The sequence below is a fragment of the Kwoniella europaea genome, chromosome 2 (assembly GCF_036810445.1).
Source record: "Kwoniella europaea PYCC6329 chromosome 2, complete sequence".
NCBI classification, from domain to species: Eukaryota; Fungi; Basidiomycota; class Tremellomycetes; order Tremellales; family Cryptococcaceae; genus Kwoniella; species Kwoniella europaea.
The window spans coordinates 1477660-1504286 of record NC_089488.1 but is presented as its reverse complement, the minus strand read 5'-3'; the positions used below and the strand labels follow the sequence as shown (position 1 = coordinate 1504286).

The window sequence follows — 26627 nt, the reverse complement described above, 5'->3', positions numbered from 1 at the left end:
TATCACCAATGACCAAGTGCAAAGCTTTAAGGCATCCTATTTCGGAATCATGGCGTTCAACACTATCTACACCGCTTCCGGCAAGTGCTTCCCCGAGGAAGTAATGCAACATATCTCGCATGAAATCCTCTCAAGCTCCGACCCGTGCCTCTTCAAGTTGTCAATTATCACAGAATCGATGTCAACTTCCTTAGGAGTCTTGAGATAGCATATCCTGCTTTGGAAAAGGTTAGGATCTCTTTGGGGGAAGTCACACCTTGTATTACGTTGTGCAGATATTATGATAGGATCAATTATAGACACCGGGGTAGGTGCGAAAGGTTTTACGAGGAGGGTGCTCAACATGACCTGTTGAGTAAGATGTCCAATCAATATGGTCAAGAAGAAGTCGTTTCGAACATCTCGATTGTAGGAGGAATGACAGAAGATTCAATGGAGGAAGATGATGTAAGAGCTTTCAAGAAGGAGTATGAAAGGCAATTAAAAGAAGAAGAAAATCAAGGCAAAGTCAGTAAACAAAATTTGGAGAAGGCAAAGAATGTTAGGTGGTATATTGGGAAAAAAGCCGATCAACAACCTGTGTGTGAAGCTTGCGGAGGTGAGTACTCTCGGAGTTTTAGGTCATCTTGCGTGATCCAGAACCTGGTAGTGCTGACTGAAATGTGCAGATCCAATATGATCATAAGGTGTCCAAGTCTCGTATTATAAATATTGAGTGAAATAGTGAGAATGAAATGATTGTGACTATACAGTCTCGTTTCCAAAGCTGAATCAGGGAGGATTTTCCCTTTACGGTATATGACCGTAATGATGGTTTGAGCCGCTGGTATAACGAGGCCAGAGGTGGACCGGGAATGGGTAGTCCGCAAACCAAGTGAACCTGATTGGGGTCGATGTCCGATTGAAGCGAGTCCGATAGGGTTAGAAAAGTATCTTCGTCCAGCTGGATGTGCTGATAGAGAAGCGGGGCAACGAGTCTATACAGATGCTTCACACAGTCTGCAGAATTGCCAGTGTGCCCTTGGTGTCCTTCGAGGATAAATTGAGGAGAATGAGGTGAACAACCTCGCCCAAACGCTATGCTGACGGCTGATACGTACATCGAATCCTCCTCTCTGCGGTATACATTGTTCTGTATATGCAGGCACTACGAAAGCAGTCGCGTCTCTTGCCTAGGCGCACGTGCCACTCGCAATGTTGACCAGTCAAGTGTGGGGTGATCCACAACTTTCTTCAACCTTCCCCCGCTATCCTGTATCCTTGGTCACTTCTGCATTTGCGCATACATCGATACATACATCGAGCTCGTCTTGATATTCGATCCTTTGATTCATTCAAGTCACCAGAGTAGGTGTGTGTCTGCTTTAACATGTTCGGCGCAATAGTAGCAGGTCGATTAGTGTGAGTTCCACTTTCCCACGTGAGATTCTTGACGTATCAGCTAATTCATGTACGTAGTCAGACAAACTTGCAGCAGATGTAGGTATCCTGTTCATACAAGCATGCCTTCCCATCCGTCCAAATGGATCATACTTATCTGTCGGATCACAGCGACGAAACGCATTTTGTCTTCCCCTTGGAACAGCCATACGAGATAAACCACTTGACCGTATTCTTACTAGGTACGGGTAGGTACCTGATCAGCTTTCTTTGCCCTCGCACTCACCTTCATCGCCAAAGGTGTGACTAATTTTGATGATCTGAGGTAGTACCGTTTCCAGAAGGGTATGGCGCTTCTGTACATTTCGCCTGGCCGGGTAAAGAGTATATACCATTAGGAGTGTGAGTTTGCCATGTCCTTTTCTTACGGTCTCTCCACCCTTCGTACTCAGATGTACGATACTCTTTCTCATTTTCATACCCTTTGATTGGAACCCACGTTTATGTCTTTCATCTTAACTCATAGCCTGACCAACATCAAACCCTCAGCAATCTACCGGCTCCGTCCGCATCTCCCTCCCAACGCACCTCTCAACCAACCTTCCCCACCCGCTCAGCTGGGTATCGAGATTGCTCCGTTATCTCAACTGGAAAGTATAGCTGCGCAGATAGCGGGTGAAGGAGCAGCATCGGGAAAAGGCGGAGAGATAGTGAAGAAAGTGGAAGTGGGCAAAGTAGCTGAGAAGGTTGTGAAGAATGTGAGTGTGGTAGACTTCGACTTCTACCTTGCTGCTATGTCGTACTGTCATCATCACATTGATGAAGCCAAGAGCAGAGAATGAACCAACTGTCTTGTTTGAATGTCGTTTGATAGTGCGTCAATAGCATTCCAGCTGACGATCCTCATCTATTATAGCTATTCAATTACCTTCATTCCTTCGGAGGCGAAATCAAATTAACGTGAGTACCACTCATATTCACAAGACACCCCTCTCGCTTCCCCATGTGATGTGTATCATATTCTGCAAATACTGATATCCTGTATTACTCCGTATTCAGCCCAGAGACACCCATACCATTGTCAGTCTTCCAACAATGGTATACCAGTTTCACCAGGAAGATAGAGAACGATAAAGGAGCTGCGTTCTTGGATCGAGAAGATTGAACAACCATCCTTTACATTCGTACCTTGTTGATCGAAATTCCAAGAAAGAAGGAAAGGAAGGTTGCTTATTTGATGTTGTACTACTATGTATATAATAAATGCATATCGTATCTTAGTCCAGAATTATAAACCAGCAATACAAAGTGATCGATTAAATCTATCTATCTATCTAACCACCACACCATACAGGATCTAACATCATTGATCGTGCTTCTATACAATCTGTATCCTAAAGTCTAATACCCTAACATTCTCTTTCTCAAATTCGTATCAGCCCTCCTATCTCTCCTCCACCCTTCAATCTTCTTCCAATGATCTTCCGTCTCTAACCCGTGCTTTTGATCAGATTGCGTCATGAAGTCCATGAGGAATTCAGAGTATGTCCATTCGTATGGTGCACCAAATACCAAGTGCTTGATGCGCTGTAAGACTTTTCGAGGTTTCTTAGGTTCCGCTGAGGGTTGAGGGGGGTCGACTGAGCCTTTGTCTTGTGAAGAGGATGAAGAGGTATTGAATGGATCTGCTGCTTTATCGTCCTTGATTTCTTGCTGGGATGATGAATATGGATTGGATGGATTTGGAGGTAGTGTTATCTGTTCAGGTAAATCTAGGAGACCTGCCCATAGATAGGCTGTGAATCGGGATTGGACTTGTGCCAAAGGGAAGGGTACGTTCTGATAAGCTGCGAAATGAGATATTGTATTAGATAGAGTTTATAGCTTCATTGACCTAGTGATGAAACGAGATTGGAAAGAAATGGAATCAGAAGTAAATCCAGATGTCGAAAGGATAATACTATATCAGTTCTCAGAAGGTACGATTGTAGCTGGAGTAGGAGTGTTAGAGAAGTTATTTTGGGCGAAAATCACAGTTTCAATTGGTCACAGAAAAACTGACTGAATCGTTGATTGGTAGATGTGAACTCCAAGATGATTCTGTCTTATCTGGTCTTGCAAAGAGAATTGCACTCACACAATGTCGGGAAACTTATCGTCCTATCTCCTTTCAAGAACAACAGCAACTCATCTAAACCATCTACACCCTGTCCTTTGATCCCACTTTCTTCCCATCCATCTCCCTTTTGCCTCTCTTCACTCTTTACTATTCCCTCACTTAACCTCGTGTTATTCCACGGTTCATCCGTTATTTTGAAGAAGGGGAAGAGGAAATTATATCCCGTAGCGAAAATGATTACATCCACATCGTCCAATTCCCTCTTCTCACCTTGCTCATCCGCTTCCAAATGAATCACACCCTTAGACCGTTTCGAATCGGGAGGTGTAAGATGAGAGATCAATGGGACATGCTGAATGTACTTTGCCCATGGACCCTCGGTAGCTGAATACTGAGTGTATCCAGAAGTAGATACGTATACTTTTAGGTATTCTTCTTTGGAAAAGCCATTTAGGGGTTCTCCAGATGGGGAGAATTTGTTGATGTTTTCAGAAGCTAATAACCTCGAGATATCACCTCCTGAAGCGAATGATCCGACGACGAGGACTGTCTTGCCGATATAGTCGGAAGCGCGGTGGAAGAATCTTGAGTGGATAATTTGGCCTGGGAACGTACTATGAATGTGTGATCAAGGATGTGAAAATCAGTATAGCGGTTGAGATAACTGGATCCTACTCACCTCAACCCTTTGATGGGAGGTATCCAACCATCCGAATAATGTCCATTCGAAACAACGACGTAATCGAATTGTTCTGACTTTCTCTCGTCAGAATGCAGATTATGGCTCTCAATCGTCCATCGTTTTCTATCATTACTGCCATTCTGGTCTTGCTGCGGGGTAAGATAAACTCGTTCGACTCTGGTTGAAAATCGAATATGTTTTCGAAGGTCATAGTGCTCAGCGTAAGATTGGAGATACTGTTCGACTAGCTCTGTATCCATAACACACCACAATCAGCCATAATTAGCATTGACAAATGGATATAAGTGAGAGTGGGAATGAGAGTCAAGAGTCATGGTATGTGGAATTGATTGACTTACCTTGTTTGGGGAATAGAGGCGTATCCTTAGGAAATGGATATCCTCTAAATGACATCAAATCCTACTCCGCATAACAGTCAGCTAGTTCCAGGTAAAACAAAACACGGCTTGAGGAAAGATATGTTCCGGACAATATGGTATACACTCACATGAGGTAGGTTCGTCCTTAGTCCCTGATACATCGGAGATGGATTCGTGCCTTTCGGAGGGTACGAATACGTCTCTTCGTTGTTGTCTTTCGATGTGAGGTGGGTTCGAATGTTAGGTTTGGGTTGATCGTCCGTCAACCTATGTCATCATAACCGTAAGCCCATATACCGCTTCAGGAACAAGCTTACCATACACCCCCTACATCGTTCTTGCTCTCGAAACCCACTACTTCCAATCTACGCTTACCATTTACTTCTTTATGCTGATCCCAAACTTGAAGGAGTTGTTGTATTTGAGATAATCCTGATGCTCCTGCTCCGATCACTCCCACTCGTGTGGTTGGCAGAGATGATGAGGGGGCAATTGTCATTTTGATGATTGAGTGGAAAAGCTGCAGGATTGATGATGGAGATAAAGGCGAATGTGTAAGTAGAGATAAGGATAGTACGAATAACGAGATCGATGTCCAAAATATATCTATGAGCGAGCACTTTGATGCGGGGTCCAATCACCAATGTCTCTCGTTGATTTTATGAGAGAGCGTCTGAAGGATAAGAAGCTATATAGCTCAATCCCAAGACAGGTCGTACAGTAGAGTATGGGTATTTATGTATTTGTCTTTCACGAAGATCCGGATGATCACGACAGCTACGGGACAGCAGTCAAGATCCGATCCCGAATCGATCGGACATGTCCGTCCCTCCGTCCTCCCCTTCATGCTTCTTCCAATGGATGTTCATGGCTGCTATCTTGTATTCTGATATATACAATTCATAATTTACAGACAACATATTGAATGATATGGAGAAAAGACCATGACAGGGTATAAAGCTATAACAGGTATGACATATGAGCTTCGAAGATGTCGTGGAATGGCTATACGAAACGGTGACGCCAGCTAGTAGAGTTCTACCTCTTCCTCTTTGGTCCGGTGACGGTACTGGATAGTCTAGCTTGGAGGGGTATAATACCGCCAATACCAGTTCCATAAGGACCATATCCACCAGGTAAAGGATTTCGACAGACCTATTGAATAGAACATGTCGATAAGTTTATTGTTCATCTACGATGGTTATTATATATACGAAACCATACTCACAGGACATTCTCCTTCGACCACCCAGCTCTCATCCACCCTCCATAGACCTTTCAACCTCTGTTCAACTTTCACCTCGTCCGCACCGGGGATTTGAACCGCTTTGATCCCTTCCCACTCTTCTCGTGGTATCTCGGCGTCTTTCAATGACTTCTCGCATTCTTGAGTTAAATGGTATAACCAGAAATCGGTCAATAATTCTTTAGTCCATTTGGTAGGTCCGCCATTCATACCATGCATAGATACCGTTCGTTGAGGATTACGATTGATGCGATGGTTCTTACCTCTTCCTGCGGGACGGTTCAACATCGGATCAGGGTATGGGTTGGGGTTACGGCCGATAGCGGCGAGGAGGGATGAATGGAGGCATTGAGAACAGAGGATGTGGCCGCTGGATCAGAGTGGAACGTTAGTTCTTGGAAAAAAATAATGTAGTGATGATGGGTGGTGTCTATTTATAGTATGAGATAGAAAAAGGACATTAATGCTTACCAAGGAGTCATCACAGCCTGCGAGGGAGGACAAAAACAAACAGGACAAGCTAAATGAAGCAGCAAAGAGGGTCAGTGAATCGTTCCGCCAAATGCATGTATTCAATGTAGATATTTATGAAGTGGGTAACCGGACACTCACTGAAACCGCCAGCCAAAGAATCATCCTCATTCACCTCTTCCTCTTCTCCCCCTCGATCATCTTTACTCTGATTACTGGATGTAAGATTTATTAAATCATCAATCACATCTGAGTCGCTCCTTCTTCTCCTTTTCTTCTGCGGCGACGATTCTATCAATTGGATGGAACTATCTCTCTGGAGTTCATCCGATTCTTCAGAAGATGATTGGATTTCTATAGGTGTAGTAGCAGGGACGATCGCTCTTCCTTTTCCTTTCTCTTCCGTGGTGTACCTTCCACCGTCGTTCGATTCAGATGAAGATGATGAGGAAGAAGATAAAGATGAGGCAGGAGGTATATGACGTGATCGATCAGAAGGACTATTACCATTAGGTAAAGAAAGGGCATTCTGGGGTAGCGATTGATATTCATCCATCACATCTAATATCGATTGATGGTTTCCATCAGGTCTTCGTGGAGGTTGAGTACCACCAGGTGGAGGAGGAGGATAGGAGCGATGACGAGTCGTTGATGTTGAAGGTTCGATTGTTGGTGGTGGAGTCAGACTACTTTCCCTTGATGTCGAATTCGGATTGCTAGGTACAAAACTTCCTCCATCGGATTCACTATACACCTCAACAGTAGAGGGTAAACTTCCACTTCTTTCTATGTCGTTGGGCATATTGCGACTACCTCTACTCTTACTCCTAGAAGGTATGATATCATCCAACACCCTTCCACTCCCAGTGCCACTTCCGGCAGGTCTATTTGTGGTTGAACTTGCTCTACTGGATGTTGCAGACACGACCGAATTACCTCTAGATGATCTTCCCCTTGAGCTCGCACTTCCGTCTCGGAGTCTACGACGAGGTGCGATGGTCACGTCGGCCAAAGTGGGTTTAGGTCGTGATTCGGAATTTGGCGAAGCAGGGGGTGATCGTGGACTTCGAGTTGAACGAGGTGGAGGTCTCATCCTCTGTTAGGTGTAAGAATGTCCAAAATTTCACCTCTTGATTCTGAGTATCGGGATATCACAGGTGACTGGAATGGAGATGATGCAGAGTCGGGGAAGGGTTGATGGGTGAGGGCAGGTGACTAAGCTTCCGAAGTATGGATATGTAATTATCGGTATGAAAGAGCAAGGATTGAAAATCGAGATACAACGATTCGTTGATGGGATCCGGCTCGTGCATCATCATCTTCAGAGGTGTCAGGATCAGGCACGCGTCACAACGCAGGGTGGCGAATATAGGCATGCTCTCTTGAAAATCCTCGCCTCGTGGATTGGATTTCACTCTTTCACACTTTTCTTTGTCCTTCGACTGGCCTCTTCTCTTTTGGGGTCATAAAGGTGATCTTTGTCATTCACTATACATACATACATATTCATTGAGTATCACTATAGATCGAGTGAACATCAGCGAATCGAGCACCTGTATACTTTCAACTAATCAGGAAACCAGTTCATAATGCCTAAGGTGAGTACTTCCGATACCTTCCCCGCCGATATGAGGAGCATGCTGACTCAATATATGTCTTATGACGTACAGAATAAGGGAAAGGTAGGTGATTCTCAGTTGGATAACTCAGTTGGATGACAATATAGCTTATCGTACTACTCACTTCCACTTCTACAGGGCGGTAAGAACAACCGAAGGGGAAAGAAAGAAGACGGAGAAAATAAGCGAGAATTGATCTTCAAAGAAGACGGACAAGAATACGCTCAAGTGGTCAAGATGTTGGGTAATGGTCGATTGGAAGCCAAGTGTCTTGATGGTGAGACGAGATTGGCTCAGATCAGAGGGCAGATGAGGAAAAAGGTGAGCTGAGAAATTTTATTCTCATCGTGACCGTTCAATATCATGACGAATATCATCATATTATGGAGGATTCGAGTTATTATCTAAGTCTTGGATATCATTTTGCCACTACGAAAAGATCGGATGCTGATGACATGATATGATCTTTCATCTACCCATCACAAATCACCACCATCAACTCACTTGATGTCACCCTCATCACAACAATCAAAAATAATATTCAATAATATTTCTCATCGTCTCACCACCTACAGGTATGGATCGTAGTAGGCGACATCATCCTTCTCTCCTTACGTGATTTCCAAGACGACCGAGCGGATGTCATCCACAAATACACCGCCGACGAAGCACGTAATTTGAAGACTTATGGAGAATTGAAAGATTTCACCTTGGTCGAAAATGCAGAAGCTGGTTCAGAGGAAGAAGAGGAAGGTATCGAATTCGAGGAAGCTGATATTGATGATATCTGTGAGTACTTAGACAAAGTCATACTCCCCGATCAGTCCTGCCTTCGTACACCAGAAGCATTTGCTAATTGTACTTTTTCTCTTGAAATTCAACCGCCCTCGCAGAAACCAAAAATCCCGAGATCTCCCTACTCCTCTCTCCTTACATATCTCCTCTTACCGATATCATGTATACCCGCAACGCAACGCATCGTTCGTGTAGACTCAGGCGCATGTATCTGCTATCTCATTCATTGCATCCATGCTGGCTGCCACAGAGATATCGAACGCATGCAAAGAGAAATTGTGTCGTGTATGGAATTATACGCCTTATGATGAACAGTACGGAATGGCCTTGCGCATATACATACTAGAAGACTCAGAATCAGAAATTCTATGGGCTGAGACGTAATGCAGGTCACCGGTAGGCTAACTTCTAGTCGTCGATTCTCTGAGCATGGCTGCCCAGCTTGTATCTAGAAGCGGAAGAAGTATCCAGTCAGTCATCGAAACATATCGAATATATATGGGTAGACCTCAGATCGGTGGGAACCTACATTTCTTTGGTTGGTCGCCCGAGCTCTCCGCGGTGTCAGCACCTACCATGAGAAAGCCAATCAAACCTCAGTGAGCGAACCATATCCGACGTATGAAATCGACACCTCACCTTTTTCATCCTCAGATACTGTCAACTCGTTCAAAGCCGAAGTCAAATCTGCTTCGTCATCCTCTTGCCAATCACCCATTTCTTCAAGGGTGAACTCGAGGTCTGAAAGACTTTGTACATCTTTGAACCGAGTCTTGCTCATGGCGTGCTTGTACCTACCATATTTTCTCTGAAGATCGAATCTCGTCTTTCTCGACAAGTGAGTTAGAGATTTACCCTCCGAATCGAGCACGTCGCCTGTTATCATACTCTTGAGTCTGTAAAGATGGTTTAGATCTAGTTTAGATTTGGCTGAAAATGCTCCTTTAGCTAAATTCACCAATCTATCATCGGGATACATATCTGTGAGGTTGCTCTCTTCGATACATCTCGCTCCGGCTTCAGCTTCCGAAATTAATCTTTGAGCGTTATCAAGTAATTCCAATCGACACGAGTCGACAGTGTCTGATACCTTGGAATACATATCCGCTACGGCTCTTTGATCTTTCTGTAGCTTTGGAGTGCTCTCCGCTATGTGGGCTAGTCCTTCTACAGCTTTACCGACATCTTCGAAGGTGTCAAAACGAGCGGGTTCAAGGTATGGCTTAAAAGAAGAGGTCGAATTGATCTGTGATTCGCATACCTCTGTGGAGGCTTTTGAAATCCTGTTTTGTGTGTCGACAAGATCTGTCATTTCGGAAATACACTTACTCGGGTTCTCTTGAATGTTCAAGGTGTAATTGATCCGTTTGGCTTTCCTTTCGAAATCCTCTACAGAGAATTCGTCTAAGGTGCGTTTCGCATCATCTGTTGCTCTCTGTGGCTTTACCGACCTTCCACCACCTTTTCTCCTTTTCTTTCTCAGCTGAGGATTGACATCATTCGTAACGCCCGAAGTAACGGACAGATTTTTGAACAATCCTTGGCTGAGATCTTCCGCCAAGGACCGTAGGTCACTCAGCTTTGTCATACCCAAGATGCTCAACACATTGTCATGTACATCGCCATCGGGCCTGATTCCATTTCCTTTTTGATATTCGGTGATCAGCTCTTCAGGCAAGTCCCGATGCCCACATATTCCCATGATATGCTCATGTCTTAGATCATTAATGAAATTTACCGGTCCCTCGTAAAATTCATTGGTGATATCCAGAACTTTGGCCCGATCTTCTTGAGGTAGTTGTGGATAAAGTGAATTCAAAGTGTCTCTGAATGACTGAGATGTCTGGATATATCTTAGATAATTCTTCTTATTTTCTATCGAATCTTGCTTGGCCCTTTTGGCCTTATTTCTTCCACTCTCACTTTCATCACGGTCTTTTGATACAAGTTTTTGCAGCAAGGCGGTCTTCTTTCTTTGTAGTACGTCCAGATAGTCGAGATATTGAGACATGGATTGGCGAACTTGCATATCAAATATCAGATCATCGAAAGTTTGCTTGATCACCCAGCAGCTGCTCAAAAGCCCCTGTTTTGACTTCGAGTCAAAGCCACATTGGGCATCACCATCATGTTGACTGTATTGCGCTTTACAGATATTAAATACATCTCGGGAACTTTGTACCATACCAATAAGATCCTCGGAGTTGGAATTTTCAAAGATGCGTTTCCATCTTTCGGATTTCTGGGTCAACTTGCCCTGTATGATTTTACGAATGTCTGCGTCCAATCGAGCATTATCATTATCTGTCAGTTTCTGTCCAGCTATACTATCAGTAGCAACCATGTTGAAAGTCGCAATCATCTCCCCCAACGCTCTGGTCCCTCCATAAGTAAGATTATCGATTCCATCAGAAGATATACAACTGGTTGGCTACAGATTATGATCAGTATCTATCAGGTGATGCTCTCGATCCTTCAAGAGCTTCCAAAAACGCAGACGCCAAGACTTTCCCAGGTGGGTGATGATCCGACTGGAGATGTTAACTTTACTAAAACCGTTTAATCCTTCTGTCTCCTCTGTTTTCTTGGAGCAGTTCTCACTTGGGCCCAAATCGCGGGAGGCTCGTCTTCTAAGTAATGTACCGAAGAGCTCATAACATGAATCAGATGAGATGGTATCATCCACTTATTCGTCGACACTTTAACGTCATGGAAATGCACGAAAGATTACATGTTGGGTTGGGATGCATTCTTGGGTGATCGTTGGGAGATACTTTGCGAGAAACCATTACAGCTGCTAATGCGGAACTTGCCACCTCGGCTGTATCTTCACGGGGATCTGCGCAGCTTCGAGATTTCCTTTGAGATACTGTGTTGTTGAATGAAGTTGACCTGTATGGTGCGATTGAGAATTATCACATATCCCTTGATACATTGCTGCAGGCACCCTACGGGAGCACCCTGCGGGAGTAAAACTGTACGGTCCGAATTCGAAAAGACGATTCCTGCTCTCTCCTGCCGGCCTCAGCCTCTACCAGGATGGAAAAGCAAGATGAGCAAGAGTCTGAGTAAGCGATATACATCCCACCATTTGCCAGTACGTTCGTAGCGCCCTTCACGCACATGAAAAAGCAGATCCATACTGACTGTGTTGTACTCTGGTTAGACATCGCTGACGCTTCCCCACCGGTCGATACGGAGAGTTCGAAGGTTACCACATCTTATGTGATTTCTAATGAGTCTTTGTTAGCCAGAGGGGGCACAAGAAATATCACTGATAAACCTTTTGGACCACAGATCGTAGCTTGGCAGACGTTGTTAGAGGTTCCATTCCTAGGTCATACCAGTGGTAAATAACACTGGATATAAGCTAATGAAGACTTCGTCTTTCCCATTTTCCCATGTTAGTGCTTGGTATGCATCGTATTGAATAGGTGCGATGGTCAGCGTTATTGCTGATTAGGATTTCAACGTGGAACACTTGACGGACAGGATTCCTTTGGTGAACAATCGTCATGTTCGGCCCGAAAGACTTGTCTGTCTTGTAGGTACTTCCGATGCCAACCATGTTGTTTTGTGGATTACGACATTCAGTATTGGAGTGATCACATCCTCAATTTCCATCACGCACAGGCCACACCATGAGCCAAGTAAAGTCGTGAACCGCACGCTCAAGCCTGTTCTATTCACGCAAGCAACGAGGTCCCTCTCATGTACATAAGACAGTCTTCCAAATTCTTTTCCTTCTTTGCAATATAGCTTCAGTAGCTTCTCCTGACTATCTTTATAATCCAGCCCTTTACCTGTACAGTAATTCCTCCAGAAATACACCAAAATCGTTATTCACAATGACCAACACCAAAACCAAAACTTCCTCCAAGCCCGCTTCTTCCGCTAAAAAGGATGGTAAAGACGGTAAGAAGGATGGAAAAGACAAGAAAAAGTGAGTCTCCCAGAATTTCCGACAGATCGTTGATATTCAGCCGATCTGATTATACCATATAAATCATCAGTGTATCTTCCAGCGGTAATTATGAACTCGCAGAGTATCGGCCGCAATAACATCAGCTGACGGGAATACCAGCATTGATTAACTTTAGGAAAGTACGCAGCTGGAAAAGGTCAAAAATCGACCGCGAGTGGCAAAAAGAAATGACTAGGGGAATCTTTCAGTAGATGTTGAGAAAATAACATCTTGACTTTGTGGTTGAGAGAATAGCAAATTCCGAGAAATGGCTCAATAGTTTGAGAAGTAGGAATTACCCTTTCATATTCTGTACTATGATCCGTTATCGCGAGAGTCAGTATCCATATCCTGTGACTTACCATATCATACCATGCAGGTGTGCATATCATTCTCCTCGAATGGCTTGGAACTTTGTAGTGATGCCGGGTCGTTGTGATTCCGAGTAGTATGATCAATACTCGATACTACGAAACTACAACTGTCAAACTGTCAATCGAGGATAAGCGGGTGTGCTGTTTCGGATGAGCGGATACGTTATCACCGAGGTGGCGAGGATATCTCCGCTTATGTAATATGGCTTTGAGTCGGATCGGAAGGAAATGAAAAAGGGGAAAAGGATGTCAACGAGGTGGAGGTCTCCGATTTTCAGACCAGACAACGAAAACTTCGAGATGCAGATTATTGCCTTGCCGCAATGTACACAAATCGTTCACAAATCCATCTAATCGAGTCCATTCAGCTAAAACCGCTCTCCTCACTACCCATCTTACACCTTTATCATCGATACCAGGGACAAAACCGACTTGGGCTGTACTCGGGAGTGGACTGCAATACAAATGATGATACCCATAATATCAATCTAATAGGTTACTACACTCATTCTCACGCACATCCTCGTTTGCGTTTCAGCAAAATCGATCATCTATACAGCCTTGCACATCTAATCTCAAATCAAAGCTCTTGGTCTCCCATCAACTCGCACTGAAATCTCGGGCATACGTCGAATTGATCGAGTTCTTGCTGGACATAATACGATAATACACATTTAGCAAGATGTTGACTAAAGCGACGTATGTCATGGCATACTTCCCGTGTTATATATCATTGTGTTGACTGTGCTGATCACCCTCATCATACCTGTAGAGCTCACATCCGTCCGTTCATCCGACCATTGCAATCCTCTGGTGCTGGTCCAGATCACTTCACCGCCAATCCTTCGCTCCTGCATCATCTCCCCTACGGCGGTTCTGGAAACTCCTTAGTTGCTCAGGGGCCGAATCCCACGCAGACGGCTGGATCAAGTGGAAGTGCAGGCAGGCATGGATACGGTGGGAATGCGGGAGCTGGAGGGGGCTATACTGTGAGCTTTGAGCTACCATATTCCGCTAGCAATCGGAGTCAAACAGCTCATCGGTTTATACATGTCAGGGTCATGCCAGAGCATTTCTTTCCCTTCCTCAGACAGCTTCAGTCGATCCCTCATCAACACTATCCAACTCAGACGATAACCAGCTGCAAGATCAATCGTCAAACAAATCATCTTTACTGCTCAAACATCGATTGTCGAAGCGAACTCGAATAATTGGTCCGAACGATGCAATTGGAAGGGAAGTAAGGCGGGAGATCGAAGGTAGAGCTGGAGGAAGTAAAGTAACTGTCATGGAGTTAGAAGGATCCGAAGAATTGGAAAGATCAGAAAGGCTGGGACTACCATCATCAAGTGGTAGCCGAAGACGAAGTTCGATCGCTTTCCCATCTCAACACGTAATCTCCCCTCTTTCATCCTCGGAAGCCTCATCTTCTCATACGCCTCCTCGATCATCTACCCCTTCTCGTCAACCACGAGCTGGACTCACTCGATCACCATCAGCTGTCGAGATTTGGCAAGTCGGTATACCCCAGCCAAGGGGTCGATTAGGCTTGAGATCGCTGTCAACTCGATCAGATATACCGAAATCGCTAGAAGCTGAAGATGCGCAGCCATTAGTCTCAGCCATACCCACGAAGGCAACGAGGGTGCTTGGTCAGCCGAATAGGGTGTTGATGGATCTAGCGGGACGTGATTTACCAGGACGTAGGCTAGGAATGGTTAGAAGGAATTCAACCGCGGCGGTAGAAAGGGTATCATTGGATCAACCTCCTGTCGAATTACTATTACAGCAACAGCAGAAGGAAGACAGATCGGCTGGCAAGTCCAATAGCGGATCAAGCGAAGTCGCTATACACGATGCCATATTGGCAGCTAGAAATTCCGGGGATGTAGCACTTCTGGAAAGGCTGGTCCAACATTATAGATCGCCTCGTACTGTCTCGCCTTTCTCCCAAGATCAGCAAGCTGGTGATCCCGCTTTATCGCAAAAGTACCCACTGTCAGAAGGTTATTCAATCAGAACGTACAACGCATGTCTCAATGCCCTTGTCGGTACCCGAAAATCAGGTCAATCTATCGCCGAAATCCTGGAAATCTACAACGAAATATTAGAACGTGATCTGATACCGAACAACGTTACTTACGGATTTGTCATCCGAGCATTGGCTTTACGTGCTGTGGAGGTTTCAGAGGCTGTCAGACTGTGGGAAGAGCAAAAATTATGGGGAGAATGGAGAGCTTTGCTGCTTGGACCTCAAACATGGGATTTCAATGCTGCTGCTGAGAAAGACCAACTTTTCAAATCATACGAAGCTGAAGGAAACCTACAATCCGCTCATAAACTCTTTAGAGCTGCTACTAGAGTGAATTCGGCTGCTGGATTCCCATTATCCGTTTACGGTACTCTGCTGGACGCAATCAGTAAAGAATCGAATCCGGATATCCAAGGGATGTTGCAGATTTTCAGCATAGCTCACAGGTTTAGGGTACCCGGTACCATCAGCTTGTACAAGCAGATTTTCCGAGCCCTCGGTGCCGCGAAAGATACCGAACAACTTGAAAGTGCTTGGCAAGATTTCAGAAAGAGTTCGGAAAGCGGAAATGCCCAACAGAGATGGTTAGATGCCAACCCACCATCCAAGACCATTGATCCTGCAATGATCCCCCAAAGGGTCGACGGTATACGACATCAAGTGTGGCAAAGTGCTATGAACGCCTTCATCGCTGTGGGGCAATCTCCAAAGGCTCTCGCAATCCTCGAAGAGATGGTCCAATCTGCTACTTCCGCTTCCACCGAAGAAATCGATTTCTCAAGGCCGCCCGCTGCCACCCATCGAACATTAGGTCAATTCATTGTCGACCTTGCTAAAGCCGGTGAAATCGATCTCGCCTTGGAATGGTACGACAAATTCCACTCAGCGGACTACCTCGAAAAGCTTCCACCACACAGATTGACGTTGGAACATACCTCTGGCCTCGTCGATGCTCTCATCAAAGCTGGTCGAATAGATGACGCTAAAAAAGCCCTGGAAAGACTTTCTTCGCATCTTGGGGAATTCCACACGGCTGCCAGTAAGACGACTGTCGGAAGGAGATTATGGAGAATCTACTCTGTTTTGGTAGTACGAGCAACCGAGGCATCAGGTCAGGAGAGAGAACAGATATTGGATGAGATCAAGGCTTTCAGCAAATCCGGTACTATTCCTCTTGATATCTTGGTAGTGAACAAACATCTCGGTCTACTTGCCAAATCTGGAAGATGGGATGATATACCCTCGGTATTGGAAGGTTGTGTGATTCGAGAACCTCTCCGCAGAAATCTACAGTCTTCTTTCAGCGAGACACTGTTGGCTATGTCAAAAACCGAGATTCCCCTTACCTCTCTTTTGGCTCTGGCGCAACGAATGGTCACTTTGGGTCTTCAAATCCGCTCAGAAGTCGCTTCAGCTATCGTCGCCAAATTCGTTGCTAGAGATACCAACGAGAAATTGGACTTGCCAACTCAAGATCTGTTTGTCCTCGTCGAATCTTTTGCTGCTCTACCCCAAGCCCAGGTCGACGAAGGAGATCACGATGACGCCTTGGTATTCCTTTTGTCGGTTCTCGAAGATGCCAACAAAGCGGATGAGTCTGTTTTACAATGGAAGAACAATGTCGCCGTCGGATCTGTCCTCAAATCTATAATTCATCGATTTGGAATCGAGAGATCTAAGCATCTCTTGACTCCTATATTTGGTGAATCTGAAACTGAACAACTTACCACGCCTATCATCGAATCCCTGACATATTCAGCATCTAGTAGCTCACCTGCCTTTAGCGACTTCACTCTGCCAACATCTCCCTCCAGCACCACCACTGCCTCCTCGCCAGGTCAACCGGAATACAAGTTGAGGATCGATAAATCACTTTCCACTTCAATCGAGAAGATCACGCACCGAAACCCACCTATCACCCCATTGGATGCCTACGATCTAGTTAAACAAGGATTAACTCGAAATGCCGTGCCGTTCCCTAATACGATATGTCAATTGATCGATCACTTATCGAGATCGGGCGATGAACCTAAAGTCAGGGAATTGTACTCTTTATGTCAAGTTATATTAAACTCGGTAATTAGACCAGAGCATCAAGCTAGTAATTGGCATCAAGTTGAAGATGCCATGTTAATTGCTTCTTGTCATTTGGGACACCTCGAGCAAGCTGGTATGCACCGTGCAAGAATCGTAGAAGCCGGTATGGCCCCCTCGGCGGATGCTTACGCAACCATGATTGCCTCTTCGAAAGATACCACAGACGATGCGTTGGTAGCGAGAGAACTGTTTGACGAATCGCAGATGATGGGTGTAAAACCCCATTTGTACCTTTATAACACCATCATATCGAAGTTGTCGAAAGCGAGAAAGGCGGAGACTGCTTTAGAGCTGTTTGGTCATATGAAAGCTCAAGGGATTAGACCTAGTAGCGTTACGTATGGAGCTGTTATCGTGAGTCAATATCCTCTCTCTGACCAATCCAGTCACACATCCCATACCTCACCTCGTGTATCGTCATCTCGTGAGACTACGTGAGCTGACACCTGATTTGCTCTGGATAGAACGCCTGCTGCAGAGTCGGCGATGCTCAGTCTGCCGAAACTCTCTTTGAGGAAATGGCTAGTCAACCAAACTTCAAGGCTAGAGTACCTCCATTTAAGTGAGTAACTAGCCTTCTCAACCGGTCGCGCTTGAGCATGCTGACGTCGATTGTAGCACCATGATGCAATTCTATCTCCAAACACAACCCAATCGATCACGAGTCCTCCATTATTACACCCTCTTACAACGAGCTCAAGTTCCTCCTTCCGCCCACACTTACAAACTCCTCTTAGATACCTACGCTACACTAGCGCCTATCGATCTGGAGGCTATGGAAAATGTCTTTGCGCAGATCCAGCAAGACAGGAATGTGAAAGTTCAAGGTACTCATTGGGCAAGTCTGATCACCGCGTATGGTATTCACGGAGGTAATTTGGAAAAGTCAAAGGAGATATTCGAGAGCATCTCATCAAATGGTATAAGGGAAGCAGTCGTATGGGAAGCTATGCTCAACGTTCTCTCTCAAAAAGGCTCAATTGAAGATCTCGAATCAACAAGGGAGAAAATGGTCAAGTCCGGTGTTCAACCTACTGCATACGTTTACAACGCTTTGATCAATGGATATTCGCGATCGGGTGATATACAAAGAGCAAGAGAAGTTTTCGATTCGATGGGAGATTCAATCTCCGGAGTTGCTGCGCCAAACAACCATCCTACGCTCCTTACTTCTTCTGGACATGTCAAACCCAATACTCAGACTGACATACCAACTGGTGTGGTATATAGAGAACCATCGACATATGAAAGTATGATCAAAGCTGAGATAGCTCATGGGGATAGGCATAGAGCCAAGCTAGTCTTGGATAAAATGGAAGAAAGAGGGTATCCTCTAGCGGTATTTTTGAGGGGAAAGAACGCTTATGAAGAAGAATTAATTAATCTGGTTTAGGTCTAGCAATACTGTATGAAAAAAGAAGAATTAACATCACCACTCATAGAAGATTTGACCTTGATATGATCTGTTTGTTAGGTTATTCCAACTTTGGCTGGAGAATGTAGGATGTGTAAGATTAGTTTTATCTTTCTTTGAATCTTCTTTAGGATAATATATGCATAGGTATAAAAGCTTGAATTGTATTCCAGGTATATGCTCTGTCTTATAACGGCCAAAAGCCTCAAAAAGTATTCTTTGTGGGTTGTTTGAGCTGACCTTGGATTCGTACATCCCAATACTCGTCAAAATCGTCATACTCATCATTCATCTGTTCTTTTGCCAATTCCGCCGATCGATTGACATGCTTCACCAACCAGTCTGCCCAACTCATCTTCCTGTCTTCGTTCGATACGATATTCCTCAGGGTAGTTTGCCATAGTTCATCAGGATGATCAGAGAGAAATTTCGCCGTTTTGACGTTTTCCTGTATGTTCGTTACATGTTCTCTACTTGTCCGGGGATTGATTGTTGTTGTTGGGGGAAATCGTAGATTATCGAGTGTTCCCTGGTTCATCTTCCGCTGTTTATTCAATATATCCTCATAGAAATCCTCGTTCACTCTGGAATAAAATTCGTGATCCATCTCTTTCCACCGTTTTGAGCTGGCGTCGAATGATGATCCGTTGATGTTCACTGTCATCTCCAGATGGGGATCTTTGACAGGGTCTATGATGAAGGTGTACCTTGGATTCAATGAATCACCAATCTCGTTAATAGTGTACAAGTCGAGCGAAAGGTCAGACCGTCCAGCATTTGACTGATTGGGGGTGGCATCGCTGAAGAAAGATTGTTGGGTGGGCGTTTTAGCTTGATCTTCAGTGTCGCTCATTGTCCTCGGATGAATGAAGTAAAGACGAGATGATCAAAATCGGCCTGGAGCAGAATACAGTACGTATTATTAGTGCTCCATATATATCATATCTTGGGGACGAGTTCCATTGTTGTACCACTTGATGCTATAAGTATGACTCATCATCGCCGAAGGCGGGATACAGTATACCCACCTTACCGGTAACAGATCGGTCTGTACAAAGGATTTTTTCGCCGATCAATATGAGAAAGACAACGAAGAAAGGTAGTGCGACATCCCAGATACAGTGCATAGCGATGAGGTGATTGTGGCGAACAAGATCTCTGTCTGGGTCATTCAACACAGGTGCAAACACCAAGAAGAGATGATATACTTGAACAAGGCTTTTCGGAAACGGATATTCTGGTGAAAGATGATATTACACTCTATGCATCGTGTACAACAACAAATGCTGCCCCGCTAACCCTTCTGCACATCCCTGAACTTTATATCCCAAGAAATGTCGTATGACCCTTTTCCACTCCTCACCGATCTACTATTCAGGTCATCTCGCCACATTTGAGATTTATTTTGTGCTATATCACACCGCATCCTCCTCCATCCTCTGGTGGCACGTTCGTTGAAAAACTCCAAAGCACTATGCCAAATATCTTCCTCATCTGTATCGAAATCTAATATACTTAAGGGCGCTTTCGGATCGAGATGCAATATACTCGGAAATGCAGAACTCAATGAACTGCGTTTCGATGACGTAGTTGAAGATGGCTGAGATTCAGAAAGGGAGTGATCCGATGATTTGCTGTTGTCTTTTTCAATGGCTTTCACATATTTGTATATGAGTTTAGGTCGAGTAGCTTCTATAGTTCTTGAGAAACTACCTTCGACACCAGCCATGAATTCTTTATCGAGCTCACTGGGCTCTCGGTTACTGTCCAAAGTGTTGAATTTGATTACCTGCAGAGAAGGTGTCATAGTATCAATCAGGATATCGAAACGAATGTCATCACCACTGGAAGATATGTTCGGTTCTGAAGGGATATCTGTCTTAGGAGGCTCATCGATGGACTCAAGGTCGTCAAAGCTCCAACATGATGATAGAGGACTCTTAGGTCCTTCACCTTTCGATGCTTTTCTGGGCATATCTGCTCACTAAGAATAGTGATTTGTGGGTTCGTTTTGATGTTCGTTATCTGGAGTAAGTGATTGGTAGATTCTGTATAACAGCGGACATCTCCCGGTACATAAGTCTCAAGTGAAGATCACGAACTCAAAGCGCAAGAGCGATTCCTGTTGAAACGCCAGGGGAGAAGACAGAACACCGCACAGAGGTGATTCACGATACTTTGCCGTACTTCACCATCCTTTGTCCTTCCTGACGTCCCCGTTTCGATGAAGGAAAGCCTGGGTAAGTTCGGTCTTGTTTCATGCTATGCTCTGGCAAGACTTGTATCACAATTGACTCCACACAATAGCTTGTGACTAAAGGCTTGCGGAGCGGCTCGCGGCGCTGGCCCACTTGAGTGTGGATCAAATTGATCATGTGAAAATACGTAGCAAAAGTATATAGACGAAGACTGCATTAGTTTGACAGTTCAAAAGGGTAAATGCACAATTTCTGGTGACAAGTCGTGGAAACGGGCCGAAATCCGTTACTACAATGCATAACCATGAACACAGTCTGGCCAGCTACTTAGCAAAACTCGATGCATGATTGAGGAGTAGGGACAGAAAATAACGTTTTTCAGGCATGTATTTATATACAGATGTGTATGGGCATCAACGCCAACAAGGCAGCCCTGGTCGGGGGTTAAGCAGGCGCACTGTGCTATCGTAATCTAATTACCCCCCAGATTGGCTCAGGATTCAAGCTTGCTTTAGGATGGAAGAGATGGTACTTCCATCCTCTCTGACTACCACTCCTATGATTCCAGTATTGGGATTCCTCACTTTACTCACGGCGCTGATGCCCGTACCATAACCTTGATCAACCAGGCCTTTAGGTTCGGAGGGATCATCATTTGACAAGAAGTCGATGAGGGTTTTTGCCGCATCAAATACCTTCTTCTTGGGATCTTCCTCGCTCAAATCGTCCGTATTCGCCAAATAGCCTTTTGGGAGGTTGATTGATTGACCTTGCGACTTTCCAACGATATCTTCAAGATAGATAGGAGCTTGAAAATCAAACTTCAAAATAGATCCTTTTGCACATGGCTCGCCCGCTCGGTTGATCCGGGTCAACGTGCATCCTATCTTTCGTGAGGTTTTAGAATTGGACGATAATCTTGATCCGGTACTCGTGTAGGGTCCGGAGTTTCGAGGTGCCTCTGCCTCAGATACCGTGTAAGGAAGACTGTCTCGAGTAATCACAGAGCTGGATGGTGCTCTTGTATCACCACCCGTATCTGATAAGTGGTAATCTGTCTTGAGATTTTGTTGGCCCACTCGCATCCTTTTGTTGGGATTAATAGGGATGTCATCATCATCATCGTCAGACGGGGTGTCAAGTCGAATGGGATCTTTTACACAACTTCTTGAGCGATTAGAAGAGTCGGTGTCTGGTCGAGAACTGTCATTAACAATACTGTCTGCGTACGTCCAATTTTTGTCTGTCCAGACTGGCATTGCTGCTCCACTTTAGTGCAAGATAGGTTAGGATAAGCAGAAACAGCGAGAGTGCAGTGATAGTAGGGAGGTACAGCAAGTGTCTCAAGGTATCCTACTTCGTAGCTATGTATAAATGCTGTTGAGTGCAAAAAGAATGTTTAGATGATTTCGTGACCTGTCGGCGATGGACATGATATTTATATGTGGACTTGACAGACAGAAGCCTTGGATCTGGTTCGCACGAAGCTTTTTCTGCACTGCCAACAGGACCACTAAGTCCCAGGTCTTCCAGATGGCAAAAAGGAGGCTGGATGTCTGGCTGTCTGGACATGAAGGTTCCCTTTGACCTGCGTAACAGAGCAAAGGAGCTACCTATCTTGGCCTCCTTTGTAGCCCTTCCTATCTTCAAGCTGTTACCTGGAACTACTCTCCTTTAATATCATCGACAGACTTTGTTCTAAACCTACGTCAAAGGAGAGGAGGCTGTCTCTCAGCAACTTCTCGCATCTACCGAAGGACAGAGCGCCACCCCATACGTCATCTTGAGCACATAGGAAAACATGGGACATATGGACCGGCGATGTGAAAACCCTTACAGCTTACAGGAAGATCCATCCTCGTTGTACGAATCGAGTGCACGTAGCACGAAACTCGAGTGTGGCAGTGGTTGGAAACCAGAAACAACGTCTTATATGAGTTCATGGGCCTCAAGGTTATCATACAATTCCGTTTACTGCTCTCCACTTGTCTCAATTTTCTGTGACCAAGAATGTCTTTCCATCATGTCTGATAATAGTACTTTTGACACGACCATCGTGACCTATGGTGGTGGTGGCAGATGCGATAGAAGAATCGTCTCCACCGGCCAACAATCTGGAATTCTGCCATCGTTATACATCATGTAGTTGATGTAGATCTCAGCGGCTCTGAGAACCTCCCCTTGAGACTTTGCTTGGTCCTTCAAAGCGTCTCTAGTGTCTCTGTCAGGCTGTTGTTCACGTTCGGCCATCCCTTGATTGTCGCCCCACTTTTCGACAATCTTCAGAAATCTATCTCTTCTCTCACCTCGGAATTTGAACGTGACAACGACTGACTTTCCGGCCGTCTCGTCATTCGTGAGAGCCCCTGACGTGGCGGTATGAAGGCTTCCCCAGTTCACTGTAGTTGCTGCCTTATCCCCTTGACTCCCATGTCCCAAATGGTGATCTTCGTTGGTAGCTCCGGCTGAATCCCGTCTCCTTCTCTTTCGATTCTCCGAACCACTACCCTCATAATCAGATTCAGTATATTGCGGATCGGGATTGACCGTGGATCGTCTGGGGCGTCTGGAAGATATGGTGACAGGAGTGATAGGGGCGGAAGGGAGCTGGGCATGATTATCGCTCATAGCGACGTGGATCGTCTCCCCGTCAGATAAGGGAGTCCTAATTTCAGACAATGAAGAAAGTGGGGAGTCGACTTCCGACATTACAGCAAGATTTTTTCCTGTTGTGCAGTAAGACAGTGGCGTTATAAGACATTTAGGTAAGTAGGCCTGAAGTACAAAGTCTTTAATACACTAAATGATGAGTAGTCTGACATGGCTTCACTATATGAGGTACCGTTATCTACCATAGCTGCTCCTTTTGAAGAAAGCACTTCTAAGAAAGAATGGCGATCTTGTTGCACGCAAAAAAGGATGGCTCTCTAACAGGGGCTCACTGCATCAGCTCATGCCTACTTCGAAAAGAACCTTTATTAGCATCTAGGAGGGGGAAAACGGTTTTGACAAGGGAGCGAACCCTTTGTAGAACTGAGACCGCCTCGCAGACCTTTCTCCTTATATATGTAAAGAAAAGTTGCAGTCGTGGCAGCAGAGCTTCTGAATGTCCGATATGGGGAAAACTCCCATGTTCAAAATATTACCTTCTTTTCCGTTCGGAATTGCACGGTATACTGTATTCTCACTGGTTTTCTTACAAACCCTCTTTCGTTGTCGACTAACTTTATACATTTCTATATGTCTATATTACTATCCCGTAGGTTTTTACATGATAGCAAGCACTCCTATCAATCCGAATACCAATCCCGCTAACAGTGTGTTCTGGCTTGTTGATAACAGGGGTGTCATCGAAATGGCAGAAGAGGTAGAGCTCGAACTGGAACTGGAACTTGAATTGCTCGATGATGAAGTGTTAGAATATACTTTCAAGCTGTTGATCTCGAACTGAAGTTGAGTACAGTATATCAGCCTAGTTTCCGTTTAGATGCTTAGGCAACTTACATATGCGGTGTCGTAATTTGTAGCATTCAAGACGTATGTGGTGTAACATGTATCGCTGCCTGTCAAAGCTGGACATCCAGTCGAGGAGAGAATGCTCGATTGACCTGCCCAATCACCACACTGCAAGAATACGCATATTCGTTAGCCTACACCGTCTACATAAAGCCACAGACGAAGAACATGTTCCTAGAGAGGATTAGGCGGCAAAGTTCTGCCAAGGGGATTCATTCACTCACTAGGGTAATATCAAATACCAAAGACTGAGGCCCAAAGAATTTATCTATATCACACCCATCATTACTGTAAAAAGCACTTGGTGTACCCAAGTTTGAGGTATCGATCGAATCGCTTGCCGAAGAAACGTCATCGGGAATATCATCTCTTGAAAAGAACCATATGGATATACCGCTCTCAGCCAATTGAGTAATGAAAACTCCTCCGCCTGCCGAGGCAAACTCTGCTCCATACGATTTGTAATTGGTGTCGGTCACTCCACATCCAGAATTATCGTTATCCGAGTAGTAACATGAAGTGTCGTTGACTGTTCCTGAGAACGATGATGTGGATGTTATCGAGCATCTGATACCATACCAAATATCAGCATTACAACTCGGAATGAAACTTGGATTGATATTGTGCTTACCCGCTTTCAGTGTGGAGAGCCATCTGATTGGAGTAACCCATATTTACACCTTCGATCGTATCTATCTCTCCTTCTTCGGGCCAGGTGGCTTCTTTGCCATAACTCCAGAATGCTGGCCAGACCGAACATCCATATGGCAAGTGAACCTAGAAGATGACCATTTACCATGTAAGCACATAGTAGTTGAACATGAAAAGGATATGCACGTACAGCGTCTAAGACCCATATGGAACCGACATCATACGAATCCTGAGAAGTGATCTTGACACTGTTCCTCTTGTAGTTATATGCTACGTCGGTAAAATTGTCAACGCGGATGATAGCCGTATTGGAACTGGTCGAATACGTGAGTTGACTGCTTGATGCAACGGATTGATTGGCATACTGATTGAAAAACAGAATATCTTAGTGTCAGGAAAAGATAATTCTGCGTTTAAAGAGGCAAGTTACCCCGCTGACTTACAGTCACATCTCCGTTCGTGGTGTTATCGTAATAGCCATAATAATCCTATTATAGCATAACATCGCATCGTCAACAATCAGCACGAGCACGGAAATTGTGCAGTGTTAGGGATTCTGGACCTACCCATCGATCAAAGAACGAACTACCCTCGTAACTCCTGACTAGAGGTGTAGAAGCAGCTTGAACAGGTTTCACAGCTATATTGGAAATAGCTAATCCTAGTATCGTTCCTATAAAGACACTCATCTTGATTTGATTTGATTTGGCCGTCAACTTCTACTAAATTACGTCTGTAGCTGTGATGAGTTATTGGTATGGTGATTCGGACTGAGAAGATGAGATGATACAATGATACCAATGGTCGGTAAATTTCAGCCCTCCGTTGATCACTGAGTTATATTTATATAAACACAACAAGTCGCTTTGCATTTCTCATAACGGATATAGAACACAGCATCTTGATTTCGGATTCGTTCAATCCTGGTGCCAAGTCAGATGTGACTGTCAACATGGGTATGCACAGTATCGTACGCGTAGGTCACTAAGTTGACGGTTTTCAGCTTCGCTTGTACTGTAATTTCACTTGAACGCAGTCGTGGTCACATCATATATTGAAATAGGCAACAAGTGTTCAAAAATCAGAAGCTGAACTGCGAAATGCGATAAACAAGTGACTACGATTTCAGGGATTGTTCAACTCCGGCGGTTTTAACCTGTTCTTCGGATAAACCAGCAAAACTTCTGCGTCTAGAGAGAGCTGTAAATGGGTGAGTCGGACGACGGTTGAGATTTATGTAAGTGAGCTGCCGTGCGTAGCCTTGATGACGTGAATTGGACCTCTCTGTAAACAGGTTCCTTCACGCTGGGCTGCTTTTCAGTCGGGATCGAAGGAAACTGGTTGTTGACGGATCTATTTCTCAAATGGCACTTCTGGTCTGATGTTCTCAGAAAGCGCGAGGCTTTGATAGTCATCTTGTTAGTCCGTCATTCCGAAATATGATTCAATCTGATCTGAACTGATCCGATGTGATGTTCTCTGGCTTTGCTCTGACTTCAACGCATACTGCATCTTACACTCACCCTCACTCACATCTGCAATGATCTAAAATTCTGCCTGCTTTTGGTGTGGTGTTGATCGGCGATGCCCGCCAAAACGATGTTCAGTAGTCCAGTGAGAGTGAGGCACGGATACCTCGAGAAAAGTTGAAAAGATCAGTGAGGTAGTTAGATGATTTCCAAGTCTAAA

General features: G+C 44.7%; 12 protein-coding genes across 12 annotated transcripts; 4 read left to right on the top strand and 8 right to left on the bottom strand.

Annotated features, from left to right (window-relative positions):
- Window positions 1-360: 360 nt before the first annotated feature.
- V865_006897 (uncharacterized protein) lies at window positions 361-679 on the top strand (the record flags this gene model as incomplete). The annotated part of the gene is made up of 2 exons (XM_066230654.1): window positions 361-598; window positions 669-679. 2 exons carry the CDS (start codon window positions 361-363, stop codon window positions 677-679), a joined length of 249 nt encoding a protein of 82 aa, XP_066086751.1.
- A 690-nt stretch (window positions 680-1369) lies between these two features.
- Window positions 1370-2545, top strand: V865_006896 (uncharacterized protein; the record flags this gene model as incomplete). The annotated part of the gene is made up of 7 exons (XM_066230653.1): window positions 1370-1401; window positions 1459-1479; window positions 1552-1628; window positions 1710-1782; window positions 1907-2138; window positions 2297-2340; window positions 2440-2545. 7 exons carry the CDS (start codon window positions 1370-1372, stop codon window positions 2543-2545), a joined length of 585 nt encoding a protein of 194 aa, XP_066086750.1.
- Window positions 2546-2781: 236 nt separating this feature from the next.
- Window positions 2782-5060, bottom strand: V865_006895 (uncharacterized protein; the record flags this gene model as incomplete). Its single annotated transcript, XM_066230652.1, has 6 exons — window positions 2782-3227; window positions 3518-4113; window positions 4179-4431; window positions 4541-4601; window positions 4690-4828; window positions 4879-5060. 6 exons carry the CDS (start codon window positions 5058-5060, stop codon window positions 2782-2784), a joined length of 1677 nt encoding a protein of 558 aa, XP_066086749.1.
- A 539-nt stretch (window positions 5061-5599) lies between these two features.
- V865_006894 (uncharacterized protein) lies at window positions 5600-7371 on the bottom strand (the record flags this gene model as incomplete). The annotated part of the gene is made up of 4 exons (XM_066230651.1): window positions 5600-5716; window positions 5790-6177; window positions 6279-6327; window positions 6420-7371. 4 exons carry the CDS (start codon window positions 7369-7371, stop codon window positions 5600-5602), a joined length of 1506 nt encoding a protein of 501 aa, XP_066086748.1.
- A 496-nt stretch (window positions 7372-7867) lies between these two features.
- Window positions 7868-8753, top strand: V865_006893 (translation initiation factor eIF-1A; the record flags this gene model as incomplete). The annotated part of the gene is made up of 5 exons (XM_066230650.1): window positions 7868-7876; window positions 7949-7960; window positions 8036-8218; window positions 8473-8690; window positions 8741-8753. 5 exons carry the CDS (start codon window positions 7868-7870, stop codon window positions 8751-8753), a joined length of 435 nt encoding a protein of 144 aa, XP_066086747.1.
- Window positions 8754-9281: 528 nt separating this feature from the next.
- Window positions 9282-11036, bottom strand: V865_006892 (uncharacterized protein; the record flags this gene model as incomplete). The annotated part of the gene is made up of 1 exon (XM_066230649.1): window positions 9282-11036. One exon carries the CDS (start codon window positions 11034-11036, stop codon window positions 9282-9284), a length of 1755 nt encoding a protein of 584 aa, XP_066086746.1.
- Window positions 11037-13712: 2676 nt separating this feature from the next.
- V865_006891 (uncharacterized protein) lies at window positions 13713-18552 on the top strand (the record flags this gene model as incomplete). The annotated part of the gene is made up of 6 exons (XM_066230648.1): window positions 13713-13729; window positions 13803-14019; window positions 14088-14397; window positions 14506-17513; window positions 17624-17721; window positions 17778-18552. The coding sequence occupies 6 exons, from the start codon at window positions 13713-13715 to the stop codon at window positions 18550-18552; spliced, it is 4425 nt and encodes a 1474-aa protein (XP_066086745.1).
- A 226-nt stretch (window positions 18553-18778) lies between these two features.
- Window positions 18779-19426, bottom strand: V865_006890 (uncharacterized protein; the record flags this gene model as incomplete). Its single annotated transcript, XM_066230647.1, has 1 exon — window positions 18779-19426. One exon carries the CDS (start codon window positions 19424-19426, stop codon window positions 18779-18781), a length of 648 nt encoding a protein of 215 aa, XP_066086744.1.
- Window positions 19427-19867: 441 nt separating this feature from the next.
- V865_006889 (uncharacterized protein) lies at window positions 19868-20548 on the bottom strand (the record flags this gene model as incomplete). Its single annotated transcript, XM_066230646.1, has 1 exon — window positions 19868-20548. The coding sequence occupies one exon, from the start codon at window positions 20546-20548 to the stop codon at window positions 19868-19870; it is 681 nt and encodes a 226-aa protein (XP_066086743.1).
- Window positions 20549-21271: 723 nt separating this feature from the next.
- On the bottom strand, window positions 21272-21856 carry V865_006888 (uncharacterized protein; the record flags this gene model as incomplete). The annotated part of the gene is made up of 1 exon (XM_066230645.1): window positions 21272-21856. The coding sequence occupies one exon, from the start codon at window positions 21854-21856 to the stop codon at window positions 21272-21274; it is 585 nt and encodes a 194-aa protein (XP_066086742.1).
- Window positions 21857-22832: 976 nt separating this feature from the next.
- On the bottom strand, window positions 22833-23480 carry V865_006887 (uncharacterized protein; the record flags this gene model as incomplete). Its single annotated transcript, XM_066230644.1, has 1 exon — window positions 22833-23480. The coding sequence occupies one exon, from the start codon at window positions 23478-23480 to the stop codon at window positions 22833-22835; it is 648 nt and encodes a 215-aa protein (XP_066086741.1).
- Window positions 23481-24038: 558 nt separating this feature from the next.
- Window positions 24039-25627, bottom strand: V865_006886 (uncharacterized protein; the record flags this gene model as incomplete). Its single annotated transcript, XM_066230643.1, has 7 exons — window positions 24039-24218; window positions 24276-24395; window positions 24512-24854; window positions 24919-25064; window positions 25129-25302; window positions 25382-25426; window positions 25505-25627. 7 exons carry the CDS (start codon window positions 25625-25627, stop codon window positions 24039-24041), a joined length of 1131 nt encoding a protein of 376 aa, XP_066086740.1.
- Window positions 25628-26627: the final 1000 nt, after the last annotated feature.